The following is a 19,337-nucleotide window of genomic DNA, read 5'->3' as shown; positions in this document are numbered from 1 at the left end:
GCTATATCCTCAACTTGGATTGCTCTCTTTATTATTATGTAGTGATCCTCTTTATCCCTTACTATAACCTTTGTTTTAAAGTCTATTTTGTCAGATATAACTATTGCTACCCTAGCTTTTTTTTCATTTCCATTTGCATGAAATACATTTTTCTATCCCTTCACTTTTAGTCTATGTGTATCTTTTGTTCCAAGGTAGGTCTCTTATAGACAGCATATGTACGGGTCCTGTTTTCTTATCTTCACAGCTACCCTAAGTGTTTTGATTGGAATATTTAATTCATTTACCTTTAAGGTTATTATTGATATGTACTTGTTTATTGCCATTTTATTATTTAAATCTACAATTCTCTTTTTCTAGATTTTTTTTTCTTTGTTCTTTTTACAGCAGGCCCCTTAACATTTCTTACATTACTGGTTTGGTTGTAATGAATTCCTTTAGTTTTGGGGTTTCTTTTTTTGTTTTTTGTTTTTGTTTTTGTTTTTTGTCTGTGAAGCTTTTAATTTCTCCTTCAATTTTAAATGATAACCTTGCTGGATAAAGAAGTCTTGGTTGTAGGTTCTTGCTTTGCATCACTTTGAATATTTTTTGACAATCCCTTCTGGCCTCAAGTGTTTCTATTGAGAAGTCAATATCATTCTTATGGGGGCTCCTCTGTAGGTAATTAACTGCTTTTCTCTTGCAGCTTTTAGTATTCTTTCTTTGTCTCTTAACATTTGCACTTTAATTATGATGTGTCTTGGTGTAGGCCTCATTGGGTTTCTCTTTAATGGGACTCCCTGTGCTTCTTGAACATCTGTGACTTTTTCCTTCATCAATTTAGGGAAGTTTATAGCTATGATTTCTTCAAACAGGTTGTCAATCCCTTATTCATTTGCTTCTCCTTCAGGAACCCCTGTGATGCAGATTGTTTCTCATCATGTTGTCACAGAGCTCTCTTTAGAGTTTCCACAGACTTTTTGAGCCTCTTTTCTTTTTACTGCTCTGCTTCTGTGCTTTTGTTTATCTTGTCCTCTAAATCGCTGATTTGGCACTCTGCTTCATCGAGCTTGTTAGTTCCTTCTAGTGCAGTCTTCACAACTGATATTGTATTTTTCATTTCTGACTGGTTCTTATTTATGATTTTAATGTCGTTTTTGATGCTTGCTGTCTCTTTATTTAGGTGCTCATTATGTCCATCCACTGTAGCTCTATGATCCTTGAGCATCCTAAAAATCATTATTTTAAACTCTGCATCTGGTAGTTTGGTTACTTCCATCTCATTCAGTCCTTTTTCTGGGAATTTCTCTTGTTGATTCATTTGGGTCGCACATCTCTGTGTGCCCATTTTGTCTATGTATTAGGTAGCACTGTCTGACTGAAATTTTTGTGGGGTCTTAATGAAGAAGATGGACTCAGTGGTACTGTCCTCCAGGCCACTTGTTTTCCTTGTTCTAGGAATGCTTCTAGAGGATACTATTTTCCCTCTTGTAATATGTAAGTATTAGATGCAGTTGGTCCTTTCGTGGGTACAGTTATCCCTTCAGATTGGCAGCTCTAAGGGTCAACCTTGATCATGTGTATTACGCACTTTGCAATGTCTGTCCTGTTGGGTGTATTTATTCTCCACAGTTTCTGGTGCCCAGACTCCTCCTTTGGGTGTGCTGATTCTGTAGGTAGTTGAGTCTAGGGTTGTTGCTGTCTGCCACCCACTACCAGTATTGTTGGCTCTAGAACTTCTTGGGTTGGCATTGGCTGTTGTTTGTAACCCACTGTGGGCTACCAGTCTGTAGCTACTGCACTTTTCACTGTTTGTGTCTGTGTTTTCTGTGCCTGGGTACTGTGGAAGGGGCCAACCTTTGTATAGGGATCAGCTTCCTCCTGCTTAGAGATTACAGCAGCTCCATAAAAACCCCAAACTCTGTAAGATTTGTCTCGACTTTTCAACTGTTCCTCCTCTTGTAGCTGCCTGGTCTTCCCACAGAGTCTTCTGCGGTAAGACTGTAGTGTGGGCTCAGACTAGCTTCACCCAACCAACCCCTCTACAGGTTGCATGTTTGGTGGGTTAAGGCAGCTGAGGTTGTGAATACAACATTTGTGGGACCCTTTATTTCATGTGTCTCTTGGTCAGGAGCTCAGTACAGGGAATGTGGCCCCCTACTATAGAACCTAATCCCTCAGCCACTGCTGGATACTCAAATTTTATTTCTCCCTAACAAGGTGAGCAGCAGGTGCAGACCAAGTGTGGCCGACAGTCCCCTCTGCAGAGGTTCTTTCAACTGGTGAGACCCCAGTCTCAGGGAGGAAGACTGAAAGAGGAGGGTCCTTTCCTGGGGCTGACTGTCTCTCCTGAAGGTGGCTAAGCCCCTTGACCAGATCCAACAATAGAATTACAGGGACCCACATTTTAAATGTCCATGCTCCAAGCCTCTCTCCCTTCTCCCTGTAGAATCTAGCCTAGCAGGAGAGAATATACAGCGCCTAGGCCAGCTGACTGTGATGCTCCACCCTATCCAATGCACATGGGCCTCTGTACCAGTGCTGATCACAGAGAGTGGAACTCACCTCAGCTGGGCCAGTGTGAAGAGTTTTTTCTTAGGATACCACTCTAGCAAGGGTTGTTAGTTCCTGAACTGATGTTTTCCGCAGCTGGCCCCTAGATGTACCAGCCCTGGGCCTCCCAAGCAGGAACCTAGCACAGAGCATTGAGAGACACTGCCCGTGACTGGCCCTCAGCAACCTTCTTGGAGCTACTAGCAATTCAGAGTTTGTGGCTGCCTCTCCTAGGCCCATGTATACATAGAAGTTTTAAGTTGCACTCCTAGGCTGGTTTTTACCTACTCTGGTCCTGGGGGAAAGTCCGCTCAAATGGCCAAATTTCTCTGAGTCCCGCCTCCTGCGGCCTCAGTCTGCTGGCTGCTCATTGGGATCAGATGCTGAAAAAGCCTCTTCTAGATTCTAGAGCCTGCAGCAATTCAGGGATTAGGAGGGGTGGTGGATGTGGCTCTGCCCCTTGGCCCCAGGTGTCAGTCTGTCTCGACTTTTTTCACAGACCTCAGTAGGGTGTGGGCCCAGGAGTCTGGTAGGTGTGGCCTCTGAGACCCAGAGGTGTGGTCTGCCTGCTCTCTGGACAGATTCCACTGAGTCTCTTGTGAGGTGGAAGCACCAGTCATAGACTCAGGAGAGTGTAGTGGGGAGCTCTGGTCTCAACACCAGAAAACTGAGTCACTGAAATGCCCCTTGCTTCCTGGCCTCTCATAACGACCCGTCGCCATCCCTGGGGTAGGAGAGACTCCTGAGGGAGTCTGCTTTTCCCCAGGCTGATGCCACTCAGAGGGGATTGCTCCACCCTAGAAAGACAGCGACTGCAGTCCTGGAGATTGACTCAGCACGAGGGTTCCAGTGTTCGTCCCCCACAGTGTCTGTGTCCAGGCCTCCAACTTTACACTCTCCTCCTGCAACTCCAGTCCTCTCAGCTCTCCCCCACCAGAGCCCTGGGTAAGTGGCTGTGAACAAAGTTTTCTGCGCGGGCCCTTTAAAATGGAGTCTGCATCTGAGAGGTGTGTCTCTTTCTGGCAGACAGAAACCCGACTCTTTTCACAGCTAAATGCTTTCTGGGCACCTCTTTTAGGCTCTTGGGCTCCAGGCTGAGGATCTGGGCCTGGGGCTGAGCACCCACACCTCTCAGGGCAACGCACCCAACAGTGAGAGTCCCTCCGATCCTTAGCCGCTGCTCACTCCTGGGAGCGGAGCAGCCCTTTCTGCATCTCTGCCCTTCCTACCAGTCTCGGTGTGGCTTTTTTGGTGATCCTTGGTTATAGACTCCTCTTGGTTTAGTCCAAAGTTTGTTTTTCAAGATGATTGTTCTTAAATTAAGTTGTAATCCGATTTGGTCCTGGGAGGTGGCAGTTGGAACGTCCACCTAACTCTGTCACCATCTTTGTTTGCCCCTAACAGAAGTTTTAAGCCTAGACTTTTATATCTTATTATGTTGATCTGCTGAATCCCTGACATCTTGGTGACACTCCAAGAAATGTTCTTCATATCTGCTGATGAGTAAGTTATCCAGAATGTGTATGTAGGTTTGATTTGTGCACCAGCAGCCAATGGAAGCAGAGTGCCAGGAATCCCAAGTCAGCTTCCTGTGCCTCGTCCCTCCCTGGGCTGTGCCGATGCACTAGTTAGCTTGGGTCAGACACAGTGGCCTCTGGCTTATTGCTGCCACAACAAGGTCCAGACACCCCCGCTTTAGGCCTGCAAATATAAGGGGAAAGAAGTGCTCATCAGGTAACCACAGGCAACCCTTGTTTGAAGAACAATCTTTTCAAACTGAAAAAGGAAATATGTCAAAGTAAATAATTTATTTTTAGAAATACTTTAATAAAAACTCCTTAGATCACTACCTACCCTTTACCTAAGTATTTATATTGCTCTTGTGTAAAATTGCTAGTACCTATTAGAAATGTTTTACGAAAAAAATATTTAAAGCTGAAATGGACATTTGTGGCAAATGGGTCAGATCAGTGTTTTGCAGTTAATTTATTGGAAAGGCTATATGGCTGGCAGAGGGGGCACCAGTGCACTGGAGTATTACTCTGCTTGACTTCTCGGCTGTGGTTGTGGGCATGGCTGTGACTGTGCTCTCTGGTTTAAGACTCTCTCCCTTTGGTTCATAAAAGAGGCAGTAAAAGAAAATTATAGAAATTGGTAGGGTTTCTTTGGACTGTGCTTTCTGCTTTACAATATGTTCAAGAACATGCAGGCGCAGATAGAGTGAAGGGAGGAGCTACAGCCCCCCAGGCAGGCGCACAGGGGTTTTGCTGTGAGTGTGCTTCCCCAGCTGATGAAGGAAGCCATCTCCAGCCTTCAGGAGGATGGAGTGAGAGATGTGAGGGACCTGAGCAGAAGGGTGTTTAAGTTCAGCTGCAGTTCACACTTGGTAAGCATTTTCTATACATGGGCATGTACCTGGAAGGCAAGCACACATCCCCTAATGGAGGACCATTCACCCCTACCAGGGGTCTCAACCAGGTGTCCTTTGAAGACAGTTACTTAGCAACTTGTAGAAGAAACTTAGAAGGAAATGTTTACATTTTGGTCTTAATATGTGTGCAAGGAAAGTATGTGTCCAGCGCATGTTTTTGTTTTGTTTTGTTTTTGTTTTTTTTAAGTGGGAGGTGGGAGGCTGAGAGACAGGCTCCCTCGTGTACCCCACTAGGATCTACCTGGCAAGCCCCCCACAGGGTGATGCTCTGCCCACCTGGGGCCACTGCTCTGTTGCTCAGCAGCCGAGCCACATCAGTACCTCAGGCAAGGCTATGGAGCCATCCTCAATGCCCGGGGCCAAATTGCTCAAATTATTTGAACCATGGCTGTGGGAGGATAAGAGAGAGGGAGGGAAAGAGAGAAGGGGGAGGGGTGGAAAAGCAGATGGCCGCTTCTCCTGTGTCCCCTGACTGGGAATCGAACCCGGGACTTCCACACACTGGTCCAACGCTCTACCACTGAGCAAACCGGCCAGGACCAGTGGTGGTTCTAAGATGTATTACTAACCAATATTCCAATGTCTGAAGAAGCTCAGTGGGTATATCAGCCAGAGCCAGTCGGTATTATTGTAGCATTTTTGGAAGGTGGATAAAAATGTAATGGTTCATAGAAGAATGTAAAATTCAGGGATCATTGTTGCCTAAAACCCAGCCAAAGGAAAGTAAGCTTTTTTGGTTCAGGAGCTGAATCTGAGCCTGTCTCCGACTGCCATAGGCTCCCCAGGGAAAACAGCTAACCTAGTCGTCAGGTATCTCGAGTGACCAGAAGAAAATGATGAGTTCTTCTGTACCATTGCTGTGGACTCACTAGGAGGCGCTGCACTGGAGCTTTGCAGGAAGTTAAGCATCTGTGGCAGGAAGGCCCAGGTGTCCTCACCCACCCTGAGGCTTTGGTTTCCTCTATCATGATTCTGATGTTTCCACCAGAATTTCACATATCTTTTTAGACTAACACATAAACTTTTTTGAAAAAGTGTGTTTTTTTATTGTGACAAAATATATATAACATAAAATTTACCACTTTAACCATTTTTAAGTATAAGTTCAGTGGCATTAAGAACATTCACATTGTTTTACCACCATCACTACCTTCCATCTCTAGAACTTTTTTATCTTCCCTAATTGTAACCCTATACCCATTAAATACTCACCAAAATACTCACCATTTCCCCCTCCTGCCAGCCCCTGGCAAATTTTTACTTTCTATCTCTATGAATTTGACTACTCTAAATACCTCGTGGGGGTAGAATCATACAGTATTTATCCTTTTAGTCTGGCTTAAGTTCATGTAACATAATCTTCTCAAGGTTCATTTTTATTGTAGTATGTGTCAGAATTTGCTTCCTTTTTAAGGCTGAATGATATTCCTTCCATTGTGTGCATGGACCACGTTTTGTTTATCTGCTCCTCCTTCCATGGACACTGGTAGCTCCCATCCTTGGGCTACTACGTGTAATGCTGCTGTGAACATGGGTGTGCAAATACCAGTCCAGTCCCTGCCTTCGGTTCTTAAAGGTGTCTACCAAGATGTGGAATTGCTGGATCAAATGATAATTCATTGTGTAATTTTTTGAGGCACTGCCATCTGTTTCCCACAGTGGCTGTAACGCAGGGGTCTCAAACTCGCGGCCCGCGGGCCACATGTGGCCCGCCGAACAATTTTGTGCGGCCCGCAGACTAATCCACGGGCTTACTTAATTTTATCCAAAATATTTTGAACTTCGTGGATTAGTCTGCGGGCCGCATGTGGCCCCTGCTGTAACGGTTTACATTCCCACAGGGCTCCAATCTCCTCCCATCCACACCAACAGTTTTTGCTTTAGTTTTTTGTTTTGTCTTTTAAGTAACCAGAATATGGAGTGGTATCTGATTGTGGGCTTTTTGGGGTTTTTTTTGTTTTTTACCATATGCTTCATTTTCTTAACATTCTAGAAATGACCGAGTTATAAAGATGGAGAATAGAATAATGGTTTCTAGGAATACAGCTGGGGTAGGGGGATGAGTGTGACTATGAAATGAAGTAGAAAGGAGTTCTGTGTAGTGAGGGGCAGACCCTGGGGTTTTGATTTGCAGCAACACAAAACCTTTTTATCTCAGCTTTACTTTCTGCTTGTTTGGGGATGATTCCTGTGCTGTTAGTGAGCGGCTTCTTAACCTGGCTTCAGTAGCACAGCATGAGCGACAGAGAGTCATAAAGTAGAGTTACCCACGTGGACTTTGTAACACAGAAAGCAGCCCATTGTAAATTAGGTCAGTGAGTAGTAGCCAGTAGTGGAATTCTATGCATACTGGCCTGCTCACTGCCTTCTCCTTTACCACAGTCCAGTTTACCTTTCTGAAAGTTTCCACGGTACTACAGTCATTGGGAATGAACAAAGTCAAGCACAGATGGTTCCACAAACTAATGGGGGAACACTCTTATAAAATGTTTCTCAGCCTCTGTGGCCATAATTCTCAAAATGTGGTTCCTGGGCCAGCAGCGTCAGCGTCACCGTCACCAGAGGACTTACTGGAAACACATACTATTGGGCCCACCCAGAGCTGCTGAATCTGAATCTTGGGGGGAGAACCCTACAACCTCAGTTTGAACAAGCCTTCCAAGGGCTTCTGGTGCTTGGATCTGAACCCCACTGACATATGGCAAGTGAAATTGGTTCAAGCCCTTTTGAACAGCATGTGTTACGTGGTAAAATTCTGAATTGAATATGATTTATCATTGGTCAATCACACCAGTTATGATGTGGCAAAAAGACAAAGAATGACAAGGACAATATTCTAAAACTATCTTCTGAGGTATTTAAATTTAAATTTAAATTTAATTTTAAGACTGTATGTTGGGAGGCTGAGAGGGATACGCACATACACATACGAACCTGAAAATGGGTGGTAAGCACATTATCGTTTAGAGTTAGGTAAACAGGACTTTGGGGGCTTTTCTGCACTTGGTGATTGATATTCCTTCATATAAATAAGTTTACTTCAAACACTAATGAGAATGATAGCATTTGATCATGTCACATGTAGATTGGTGTTTGACCTATATGGAGTAAATATTTCAGAGATATATTTATAGGAGAATAGAAAATGCCAGTGAATAGATAATCTGAAGTGAAAACAGAATGGTATCAGTTGGCAGCTGGTGGCTTAAGTATAAACTAAGTCTATTTTGATTGAGAGAAGGCAATACTGGACAACTAGAAAGGGTGATCTAACGGAATGATAAAACTCCAAGGGCAGCTTTTGGAGATAAGAACAGAGAGAATATTGATCAATGAATACAGTTGCCTCTGTCCCAGTGGTTCTCAAACTGTTCGGGTAAAGGAACTACTTCTTTGAATGATAGAGCATCTTCCTTAAAGAAGTAAAAAATTTAGAAAAAATACCTATTTACCAAACTAAAAGGAAAGAATAATACAACTTTTGATAAGAAATGAACAAGGTGACCTCTCTTTGTGGTTGGAAAGAGTGTTAAATACATGTAAAAATTGTTGATCAAAGAGCATGACCAGAAATGGGTCCAGAATTCACCTGGGTGGCTTGGTGAACCACACAAAGGGCATTTCTACTCTCATCTTTCTATAAAGTCTAAAGTAAAAGATAAATAGAAGTTATAAGGTTGTTAAGTAATCAGGACTGCCTGAGAGCAAAGTCCTCCCTCCCCTGCTACTTCTTCACAGCCATGTGCTTTGAAGAAAGTCACATTAATACTTAGGTTTTCAGGGGTGGCTGGAGTTAGAAATGAAGGATATTACATACAGTCCTAGGCATCCCTTTTTTCCATCAATGAGAAAATTGTGGTTAAATCCTGAGTAAAGGAGAGAAATGTTTGAACAGGGTATCTATTTTAAAAATAGATAGTATAGAAGATGGTATTCTTTGGTTTTCTTTTCTAAAAGTACTCACTAGTGAGCAGAAAGTGCAAAGAAGTAAGACGTAAGAATTACCTAAAGGGATGAATAGTGGAAGACGTGGTCAGATTGGGAGTGCATAAGTCAGTGCATCTATTGATGCCTACTCTGCTCCCACGTGGGGATGTGGAGTTATGTCAGGCTGTCGTCCTGTCAGGAATTATATACTCAAACAGAGGACTAAAACCTAAACAAAAATAATGTTAACACTATAGTAGAAACCCTGAGAGAGGCTGGTTTTCTACCTATTAACTGTCTTCACATTCCTCTTGGAAAATGACTTCCTAAGAAAAAGGCTGAATTGAATGGCTTATACTAACTGATAATTCTTCAGAAACTCTGATTTAAAAACTGTGAGAATAGAAATCATTTCTGAGAAGAATAGTCAGAGAGAAGGAGATAACAAGAAGTAATGATCTGATGTTAGAATATTTGAAAAGTTAGCACAGTTTTCAGCAAAGAGAAATTACACTAATTAAGTATAGTGTTTAGAGAAAGGAAAGGTAGGAAAATTTGACAGTTGGATGAAACTTTACAAAGATAGGAGTTGAAGGGCAGATAGGAAGCAGATGTTTCAAAGCCAAAAAGGATTGAGTCTAGTTGGATTTTAGTCCAGCTAAGGAACATTTAAGCAAGTATGGTGCCTGTGATGGCTTAAAATCCTGTCCACAAGTTCTTTGATACCCTCCCCTTCTAAGGATGGAGCCTGGTCACCTCCCTTTCAGCAGGGGCTGTACTTAATGGCTCAACTACTGATGAATAGATTGTGGTGGAAGTCATGATGGGTGACTTTCTTCTTATTTTTTTTTTTATTAAGTGAGAGGTGAAGAGGCAGGGAGATAGAAAGAGTCAGCCTCCTGCATGCTCCCCAACCCAGATCCACCCAGGAAGCCCCCTACAGGGCAATGTTTTGCCCATCTGGGACTGCTACTCTCTGTTGCTTGGTGGAACCGAGGTATTTCAGTGCCTGAGATGAGGCCATGGAGCTGTCCTCAGCATCCAGGGCCAACTTGCTTAAACCATTTGAGTCATGGCTGCAGGAGATGAGAGAGAGAAGAAGGAGGGGTAGAGAAGCAATGGTCACTTCTTTTGTGTGCCCTGACCAGGAATCGAATCTGGGACATCCACACACTGGGCCGACATTCTACTGCTGAGCCAACCAGCCAGGGCTTGATAGGTGACTTTCAAGGTGACCTTCAAGACCGGATCATAAAAGGCATGTGGCATCATTCTCTTGGATCACTTGCTGTGTATGGGGAGCCAGCTGCCATGTGCGAAGACCCTCAGGCAGCCCAAGGGAGAGGTCCACAAGACTAAGGAAGAGGCCTCCTGAGTGGCCCATGTAAGCAAACTACTTCCGAAGCACATCCTCTGTCCCCAGTAGAGCCCTCAAATGACTGCAGCCTCAGCCAATGTTTGATGACAGCTCAGTGGGAGTTAAGTGGTTCTATTCCAGGTTTAGGGCATGCTCGAATTCCTGAGTTACAGAAACTACAGTTATAAATGTTGTTTAAGCCACTGAGTTTTGGGTGATTTGTTACGTGCAACAGACAAATACTATAGTATAGTACTCCAAATAGAAACTAGGACTATAAAGAAAGCCGACAATAGTGGGAGGTAAAGCTTAAGTTCAAGAGAGCCTGCTTCCCCATGTTGTTTAAAGAGAGAGCAAACAAGTACTATCACACTGGTGATATTCATTTCCTACGGAAAATCAGAAATCCGCAAGCGTACTAAGTGGCACACAGGAAGGGAACTACAGCCTCTCCGGCCTTCCTTTGCCAGTTAGTTGAATAACCATGTATTACGCGCTTGTTCTGTAGCAGGCCCTGATTTTTCTCCAGATGTATAAAAATGAGAGAGAAATGAACCTCAAGAAGCTTTGAACCGAATAGGAGAAACAGAGATAAACAAGTAATGGCGATAGCCCGATCACAAATGGAGTAGAATGTGGTGCTTCTGCAAAAGGATGTGGACACCTCTTGGTTAGTTCGGAAAGTATGTATTTCCTAGAGATTTTAATGGAAAGAAATCTTTCTAAAATTTGATGAGATGCTGTTTGCTGTCTTTATAGTTTCATAAAAGGGACTCAAAGAAGGGCCACTAACTGACATGGTTTGCTTACTATTCCCCAAAGACATTGTACTGCTGACATTACTGTTGCTTATGACACTGTATCCCAGTCTCTTTCCAATTTCAGAAATGATCTCTGCTTTGCAGTTGTGAAAACTGAGGCAGACAACTGTTGGGAAGTTTGCACAAGGTCTTAAAGCTAGTAAACAAAGGAGCCAGAATATGAACCCAGGCAGCCTAGTTCCAGAGCCTGGAATCCAACCAACAATCCCGCTTCTCAGTCAAATGACTGTGGCAGACACCTGGACTGTGGGCAAGTTACAGCCTGTCCAAAGTCACATGACCACTTCCACTTCTGGTGATGGTGGACTAACACTTCTGCTGAAAACAGCTAGAAAAGCTGGACAAAACATTGGAACAAACAAAAAGCAACAAGGAAGTAGCCCTATCAGTGGTCTACAGTGACAAGGGACAAAAATTGGAAGTCAGGGCCCCCAAAGAGACAAGACCCTGGGAAAAGATGCAGGCCTTTAGTATGGACCGTGAAACATCTGTGTATCAGGAACCAAGGCAAGCTGTAGGTACACCAGGCTGTAACCAGCTCTTGTTTCCATTGAATTAAGGTGCCCCCTCATACTGAGTGCAGAAGCCAAAGCAGATCCTTTCTGGGGGACAGTGGTTCTATTGAGAACCTCAGAGTAGCTATTCAATTTTTCATACGCAATGTGCAGCATTCAAAAACAATTACCAGCAGACAGGACTATATGACCAAAAACAAAGAGTGGAAAATACAACAGAAGCAAGCCCATAGAAGTCCAGGTTTTGAGTTTTTTAATGCAGTCTTTAAGGTATATAGATAAATAGGTTCAAGAAGTTCAGCAATATGAATTTGAACAGAAAATCAAATGATAAAAAAAAGAATCAAGTAAAAAATATTAAAAATACAATAATGGAAATTAAGACTCAGATTTAATAGCTGATGAAGCAACTGCAAAAATGATTAGTGAACAGAAAGATAGCTCAGAGGAAAAAAAATATTAGGATAAACACACACAAAAGACATAAAAGGGTAGAAGATTTGAAAAAAGAGCAGAAGAGATTTTGCTATAGACTAAATATTTGTGTCCCCCCCTCCCAGATTCCTATGCAAAAACCTAGTCCCCAGTGTGCTATTATTAGGTCAGTGCTGCCCTCATGAATGGAATTAGTGCCATTATAAAAGAGACCCCCAAAGAGCTCTCTTGCCCTTTCTGCCATGTGGGGACACAGCAAGAAGATGGCCATTTATCAGCCAGGAAGCAGGTCCTCACCAGGTACCAAATCTGCCAGCAACTTGATTTTGGACTTATCTGCCTCCAGACCTGTGAGAAATAAGTATCTGTCATTTTTAAAACACCCACTTCATGGTATTCTGCCATAGTAGCCTGAACTAAGATTGACAGGACCAGTGAAGGTTTAACATACATATAATCGCTGTCCCAAAGGAGTGGCTAGGGTAGTGGGGAAAGTAGACAAGAGCGTGGGAGCAGTATTTGAAGGGATGAGTGCCAGCCATGTGACTTAGCGAATCACCAAGCCAGGTCTTCTAGATTCAGCTTTAGCACCTTTCAAACATTTTTTGTTGTGACACATAACACACAGAAAATTTCACTTAAAAAGTACCTGGTTAGTCCCTGGTCAGTTGGCTCAGTGGTAGAGCATCAGGCTGGCATGTGGAAGTTCTGGGTTCAATTCCTGGCCAGGGCACACAGGAGAAGCACTCATCTGCTTCTCCACCTTCTCCCCTCTCCTTTCTCTCTCTTCCCTTCCCACAGCCATGGCTCCATTATAGCAAAGTTGGCCCAGGCACTGAGGATGGCTCCATGGCCTCTGCCTCAGGAGCTAGAATGGCTCCAGTTGCAATGGAGCAACACCTCAGATAGGCAGAGCATCGCCCCCTAGTGGGCATGCCTGGTGGATTCCTTTCAGGCACATGTGGGAGTCTATCTCTGCCTCCAGGATTCTCACTTCAAAAAAATACAAAAAAAAAAAAGTGCTTGGTTAACCCAGGTCCAAGAGCTAGGACATTTCTGGCACTCTGGGAGCTGCTGCTCACACCGTTTCCTGATTGCATCACACTTCCCACTAGAGATAATTGCTACCTTTAATTTTATGGTAATTTTCTTTACTGTTTTTAACCTATGTATGTATCCCTAAACAGTACTTTTAGTGTTGCCTGTTTGGGAATTTTATAGATGATAAAATACTATAGCTATTCTTTTCTGACTTTCTTCCTTTGGTCCACATTCTTTGTGAGATGTTTTAGTCCATGTTGCTGCATCCACTTCGTTTTTTGATGAAATGTGCATCTCATCTACTTACCATCGCTCTTTTGGTGGACACGAGGAGTGTCTGCACCAGGGGTCCCCAAACTGCAGCCCCCAGAAGCCATTTATCCGGCCCCCGCCGCACTTCCGGAAGGGGCACCTCTTTCATTGGTGGTCAGTGAGAGGAGCCTAGTTCCCATTGAAATACTGGTCAGTTGGTTGATTTAAATTTACTTGTTCTTTATTTTAAATATTGTATTTGTTCCCGTTTTGTTTTTTTTACTTTAAGATCTGTGCAGTGCGCATAGGGATTTGTTTATAGTTTTTTTTATAGTCTGGCCCTCCAATGGTCTGAGGGACAGTGAACTGGCCCCCTGTGTAAAAAGTTTGGGGACCCCTGGTCTGCATCGTGGGGCCACTGTACATAGTCCATGTGGGACATTGTCACACACATGCCATGGGGCATGTGCACGTGCATCTCTCCACCATATGCAAATCTGGGATGAAACTGCTGCGTTCCTGAATGCACCCATCTTCCAGCTTATCAGTAATGCAAAAACTCTCTAACAAAGCAGTAATTCTGGGCTATATTCCCACCAACTGCAAAGAGTTTCCAAGTCCAGCACTCTCCACCTCAGGGATCACCATGGCACATTGGCCTCCTGAGGAGGGGCACTCACCAGGCTTCAGCTCTGTGCCTCATTGTGGAATGCTCTTCAGATTAGTAACACTCAACACCAATGCCTGTGTGGAGAGGGAGTGCTGGGCTGATGTTTATTTTAGTCTCCTTTCTCAATATAGATATTCAAGCAAAAAGGTGTTAGGGTTCTTTGACAGGCTTAATTTAAAGCCCTGAGTCTTACCCTTGGTACACCACTACTAGTCGATGTGTGTGAGCTTGGTCCAAAAACATCTGGTTCCTCTAAGTCTGTTTCAGGAAGCCAAGCCTCGAAGGACCATGCAGACATGAACCAAACTGGCACCGCCTTCTCCAGAACCAGCCCCTATCCCTGTCCCCGTCCCTATCCCTGTCCCTTTCCCCGTCCCTGTCCCTATCCCGTCCCGGTCCCTGTCCCCATCCTGGTCCCGGTCCCTGTCCTCGTCTCCATCCCCGTCCCGGTCCCTGTCCCCGTCCCCGTCCCCATTCCATGCTTCATCTCTGGAAACAGATTTGTTTCCAGGTCCAGGGACTGGCTCAGTTTGAAGGGAGGAGACAGTCTGCGCAGTGTCCCAGTAGTGCCACCAGGCGTTCCCCACCAGCACTGTCTAGTGCATGATGCAGAATCAGAAAGGCCTTCACAGCCTGGGAGTGAGGTTGGCAAGGGAACTCCTTTCGGGGGGCTGCATAGCCCATAAATCACACTCATGCTTTCTTGTGGCTTTTAGCATGTGAAAACACTGCTGCTGGTTGGCCCAGATTTCTTTTCTGTTCTGCAACTGTGTCAGGATACCCTGGAAGTCATTAAAACAGATTGCTGGAGGTTAAACACAGGTGGCCACACCCTACCCTGGAGTTGCAGATTGGATTGCATGGGTGTGAGGCAGGGACTGACCGTTTGCTGCTTCTGACAGGTTCCCAGGTGACTCCGATGCCACTGGTCTCCAGATTACACCTAGAGAACCACTGGTCATGTTCATCTTCAGGCTGAATTCACAGATAGCTATTTCGTGGAAACGTAATCATGCATGTTAGTGTATAGACTGGAAAATCTGCTCAGGTTGTAGTAGTAAATTCCCCAAATGTTCAGCACTCCTGCTTGACATTCACTTAGTTAGATCTATGTCCTTAACTTTAAGGTTTCTGCTCAGGAGCCCATGAAATTAAACATTACCTTCTCTGTTCCACCCGTTTTTACTGCCGTAGCACATATATGTAATGATGTAAAATTGAGCTTAAATTAAAAGCAAATTTCCTGTTCAGAAAGTCATCTGTTGATCATTTGACTTAATTAAAATTAGGTCTACCATAGACTTCTGACTCACATCACACTCTACTGCAGTGCCACTTTAGCTGTGAGTTAATTAAAGCATCTAGAAAACTAGCACAGTGCCTGACTTGTGCCAGCTGTGATGTGGGATTGCCCTCTATGTTGATCTAAGACAGAAGCTTCTGGCACAGAATGGATAGATATATTATAAAGAATACTAACAGCTTGAAACTAAAAATTGCTTTAAGGAACACCTAAAGCCCTGAGTAGTTCATAACTTGTATACATTGTTGTACATGAATGTGGCGTGATTGACTGGGGCGGTTCTTCTAGTCACTACAGTGACAATGAGGCCACCAGCATCTCTCCCGCCTTGTTCCTGTGTGGAGGGAGCACCTATCAGTATGCTGTTTTCAGAACCATACTCAGCCACCAGCTTGGATGGTAATACTGAGAACACTGGGGTCAGCTTGTTGTTCAGGCCTGTGAAAATAATCACAATTTGAGAATTGTGTAATCAAATAATTACTTAGAATATCATTTTGTGCTTAGAATGTATTTTGATAGGGTGGTCCACAGGATCATCTGTAGTGTCAGGCTTCATGATGATTCATTTCTAAGAGTTTGGGAAACAAATTTTCAAGATCGGTGTTGTCCTCCCCACTCCCTGCTCCCCCACCCCACCCTGCCTGGCCTTCTGGTGGCCATGATTCTAAAAATAAGATACAGCCTGAGTGTAAGCAGAGATAAACCTCCCTATCTCTTCCTGAAGTGTATTCCCACCTGCGTACCTCAGAGGTTTGTTTCGGTTTTCTTCTTGGGCAGAGGGATATATGACTACAGACTGGGAATGTCATTGTCTCTCTAACTCTTTCATCTGACAGCTATGCTGATGGGCAAACCCAGCAGCCCTTTTCAGAGTGGAATCTTCTGAGATGCCGTCGCCTTGGGTTGTCTGTAGTTACCTCCTGCTCTGCACAAGTTCTGCACACTTTTAATCAAATGTTTGTTGCAATGCTAGTGGGTGAGGTCAGGCAGGTTCACACTGGATTCAGGCAGACAGTACAGGAACTGCAGAGCCAGAAAGTGTGGGCCATTCCCGTTTACTGGAGGCTCACAGAGACGGGCGAGCAAATAAGCAACGGAAAACCTGCTTTTTGCAGTGGAGGGCAAGGGATCAGAAAAACCAGCCCTCACAGTGGCAGCTGAGAGAATCAGGCAGCCACCCCTCACAGTGGTGAGAGAGCCATCTGGGAGAATCACCCCCGAGTGAAAGCACCCATAGCTTTTCATGCAGATACACACACGTGATTCTGCCACATGCTCACACACCAGTCATGCAAAGTGCTTGCAGCTGGGAAACCAGCGAGCAAGCCTAACACAACTGTTTACCCCATATTTGTAAACTCTGTGTAAAAACCAGTGGCCAGGATGCTTGTTAATTTTGTCCCTTTGGGAGGGAGGCCAGACAGGGGCAGAGCCGATGGGCCCAGTATGTTTCTGGACATTGGCAAAGGCCAACACCTGGTGCAGAGACTCAGCAAAAATCTACACTGGGCTGCCCCGTCTGCAGGGCTCTCTGTGGAGTGGATCAGGGAAGAAGATGCAGCCCCGCTTGCATGATGGATGTAGGTGTGGGTCATTTATGTAGAGCAGTTACTGCAGCACATTGGTTCTGCCACTGGAAGGCTGTTACCTGTGTGCTATCCCCCCAAGCAAAGGAGGAGAAGAGCTTACCTTGTTTGGGAACGAGGAGGCCTCTTCAGTAAACCTTTAAGCTGAGCTTTATAGAACGGCTGACCAAGGTGGAGGAATAGAAGGGCTCGAAGAACAACATGAACAGGAGTCAAAATGGAACTGGGGGCGGCACATCCTGTCATCTTATTGATTGTTTCTCAATGTAGGCAGGGGCTGGGTGACACAGCCATGGTGGGCCGTGGTAGGTGGTTGGGTTTTATGCTGAGGCCACTGAGGGAGGCCAGGGTCCCTGCACTCCACCTCTGCCACGCTGGCCACAGAGTGTCCGAGGAGAGGCAGGCCTTCCTCCCCTCCCTTTCTTCCCCAGTGGCCCCACTTCCTGGCACTCCCACTATCCCCACTGTGCTGGAAATTTAGTGAGGCTAGCCCGCCTCAGCATTCCCTCCTTTCTCTCCATAGAACCACCCATGGTTTGCAGCTGTGCACATACCTACCTGTTTGTGTGTATCTCTATTTCCCTGCCAGACGGTTACTTCTGTGGTACACCAGAGCACAGGTCCTGTGCAAGGCTCACACACACGTCCACACACCAGGGCATGGCCCATCTGGTGCGTGGTTTGTATTAAATAAATAATTGTTCATGATTGAATGAATCAATACTATTTTCCCTAAAGTACATTCCTCATTGAGTGCCTACTCTGCCTATTTTCCAATAAATGAAATAAAAGACAAAACTCAATAAAAATAATATCTTTCAAAAATATATTCAGTGATAAGCAAGGCACTGATGTACTCACAAATTTAAACATTTTTCTGTCAAATCTGTGCTTGAACCATTGTAACATCATAGATTTCATGAATCATGTTTAAAATGCAACCAGAATTTTTCACTACTCTTAAAGTTTTTCTTTTTAAATAACTTAGAATTAGAGAACTTTAATGGTCAAATGTCTGATTCTGGCTGCTGCCAATATACAAGCCTCTTTTTAAAAATTTCCAGTTTATGAAAATTAGCTTGAGAAGTGAAAAATTGAGGTTTCCTCGGCATCTAGGTACATCCAATCTTTCACGAGTCTCCAGTTTTGAAAGAGCTAAGACCCATTTTGCCCCTAGACTATGCGCAGCAAAATTTAATTTTTCTTTCATTCCGAACACCAGATCCATGGCCAGCCTCTGGGTCGTTCTAACATCAGAGGCCATTCTTTTTCCTGTCTTTAATCAGACATTAAAACAGAGAGCTGGCTGTTAGGGCTCTTTCAGTTTGGGTTTGGGCGAGTGGAAGATTCAGGCTTCCTACTGTCATTGCTCCCGGAGTCAAATTTCACCCTCAGACTGGGCTCTGCTGCACGTGGTTTGCAGAGACTCCTGTATGTAACCCAGTCATGATATGTGCTCTGTTTCCTCCTCAGCCCAGCGACTTCTCCGTGTCTCTCAAAGCATCAGGGAAGAACAAACATTTCAAGGTGCAGCTTGTGGACAATGTCTATTGCATCGGGCAGCGACGATTTCACACCATGGACGAGTTGGTGGAGCACTACAAAAAGGCCCCCATCTTCACCAGCGAGCATGGGGAGAAGCTCTACCTCATCCGAGCGCTTCAGTGATGCCTCCCCACAGCCCTGCCACCTCCAGGCTGGGTGCCTCACTCACTCCCCCAGGCCCAAGTGGCTGGCACCAAGAAGGCGTGGTCAGGCCGGGGCTCCTCTGTCCGGTGGCTCATCCCTGTTGGCTGCCTTTGCCTGGTTAATCTTTCTGTCAGGTTGTTTGTTTCCATCTGCCTCCCCTTTGCCATCCCAGGCCCTTCCTCCATGTTTAAGGCCACCCCTCTCTTGGCCAGTTTGAGAGAACAGGAGGTGGAAGAGGGGTGAACTGTTCACTTTATTTCTTCTCAGTGGGAAACAGCTTGAGTCTGTTCAACTTGTTCATGCTGTCAGCACCTCTCAGTCAGAAGACACTGTGTACCATGGAGACCGAAGCTTCCCTGATGAAGTGGCCCACAGTGTGCTCCTCGGTGCCTCCGGAGGGCACTGGGCTCGAATGCCAGGCCACACAGGTGAAGGTCCCCTGTCCCAGCCCTTATCTGGCTCCTAGACTCTCCAGGTAGTGAACATGTTTGCTGGTAGCAAATACTGGACCCACCGAGTGAGATAGTAGTGAGGAAGCTGTCCAGTGCCTTGGGGGCTGTGCTCGTAATAAGAAAGGACTTCCTTGAAGGTCAGTCTGCAAGAGGGACTGGTGACTTGGAAAGAGATGTTTTGGTAATTTACCCCCAAATGTGCCATCCACTTAGTGCTTTCTCCTCTTGCCCTTTGGCTTGTTTAAATTTCACAATTATGTATTTAATTCTCAAAGTAATATGTATCTGTAGCCATTTGTTGACACTAATACAGACGATTAAGG

General features: G+C 44.8%; 1 protein-coding gene across 3 annotated transcripts in view; it reads left to right on the top strand.

Annotated features, from left to right (window-relative positions):
- The window catches only part of NCK2 (NCK adaptor protein 2), a 168,305-nt gene extending 149,667 nt beyond the window's left edge, over positions 1-18,638 (top strand). For all 3 annotated transcript variants that reach the window (XM_066267859.1, XM_066267857.1, XM_066267858.1), the window contains one exon: positions 18,347-18,638. In XM_066267859.1, the coding sequence (XP_066123956.1) occupies positions 18,347-18,541 (195 nt within the window). In that variant the 3' untranslated portion in view covers positions 18,542-18,638. The remainder of the gene's footprint in view (positions 1-18,346) is intronic.
- Positions 18,639-19,337: the final 699 nt, after the last annotated feature.

Source organism: Saccopteryx bilineata, chromosome 3, assembly GCF_036850765.1.
Source record: "Saccopteryx bilineata isolate mSacBil1 chromosome 3, mSacBil1_pri_phased_curated, whole genome shotgun sequence".
In the NCBI taxonomy this organism is placed as follows: Eukaryota; Metazoa; Chordata; class Mammalia; order Chiroptera; family Emballonuridae; genus Saccopteryx; species Saccopteryx bilineata.
Note: the sequence above shows the minus strand (reverse complement) of the source record. Positions and strands in the feature narration are given on the sequence as shown.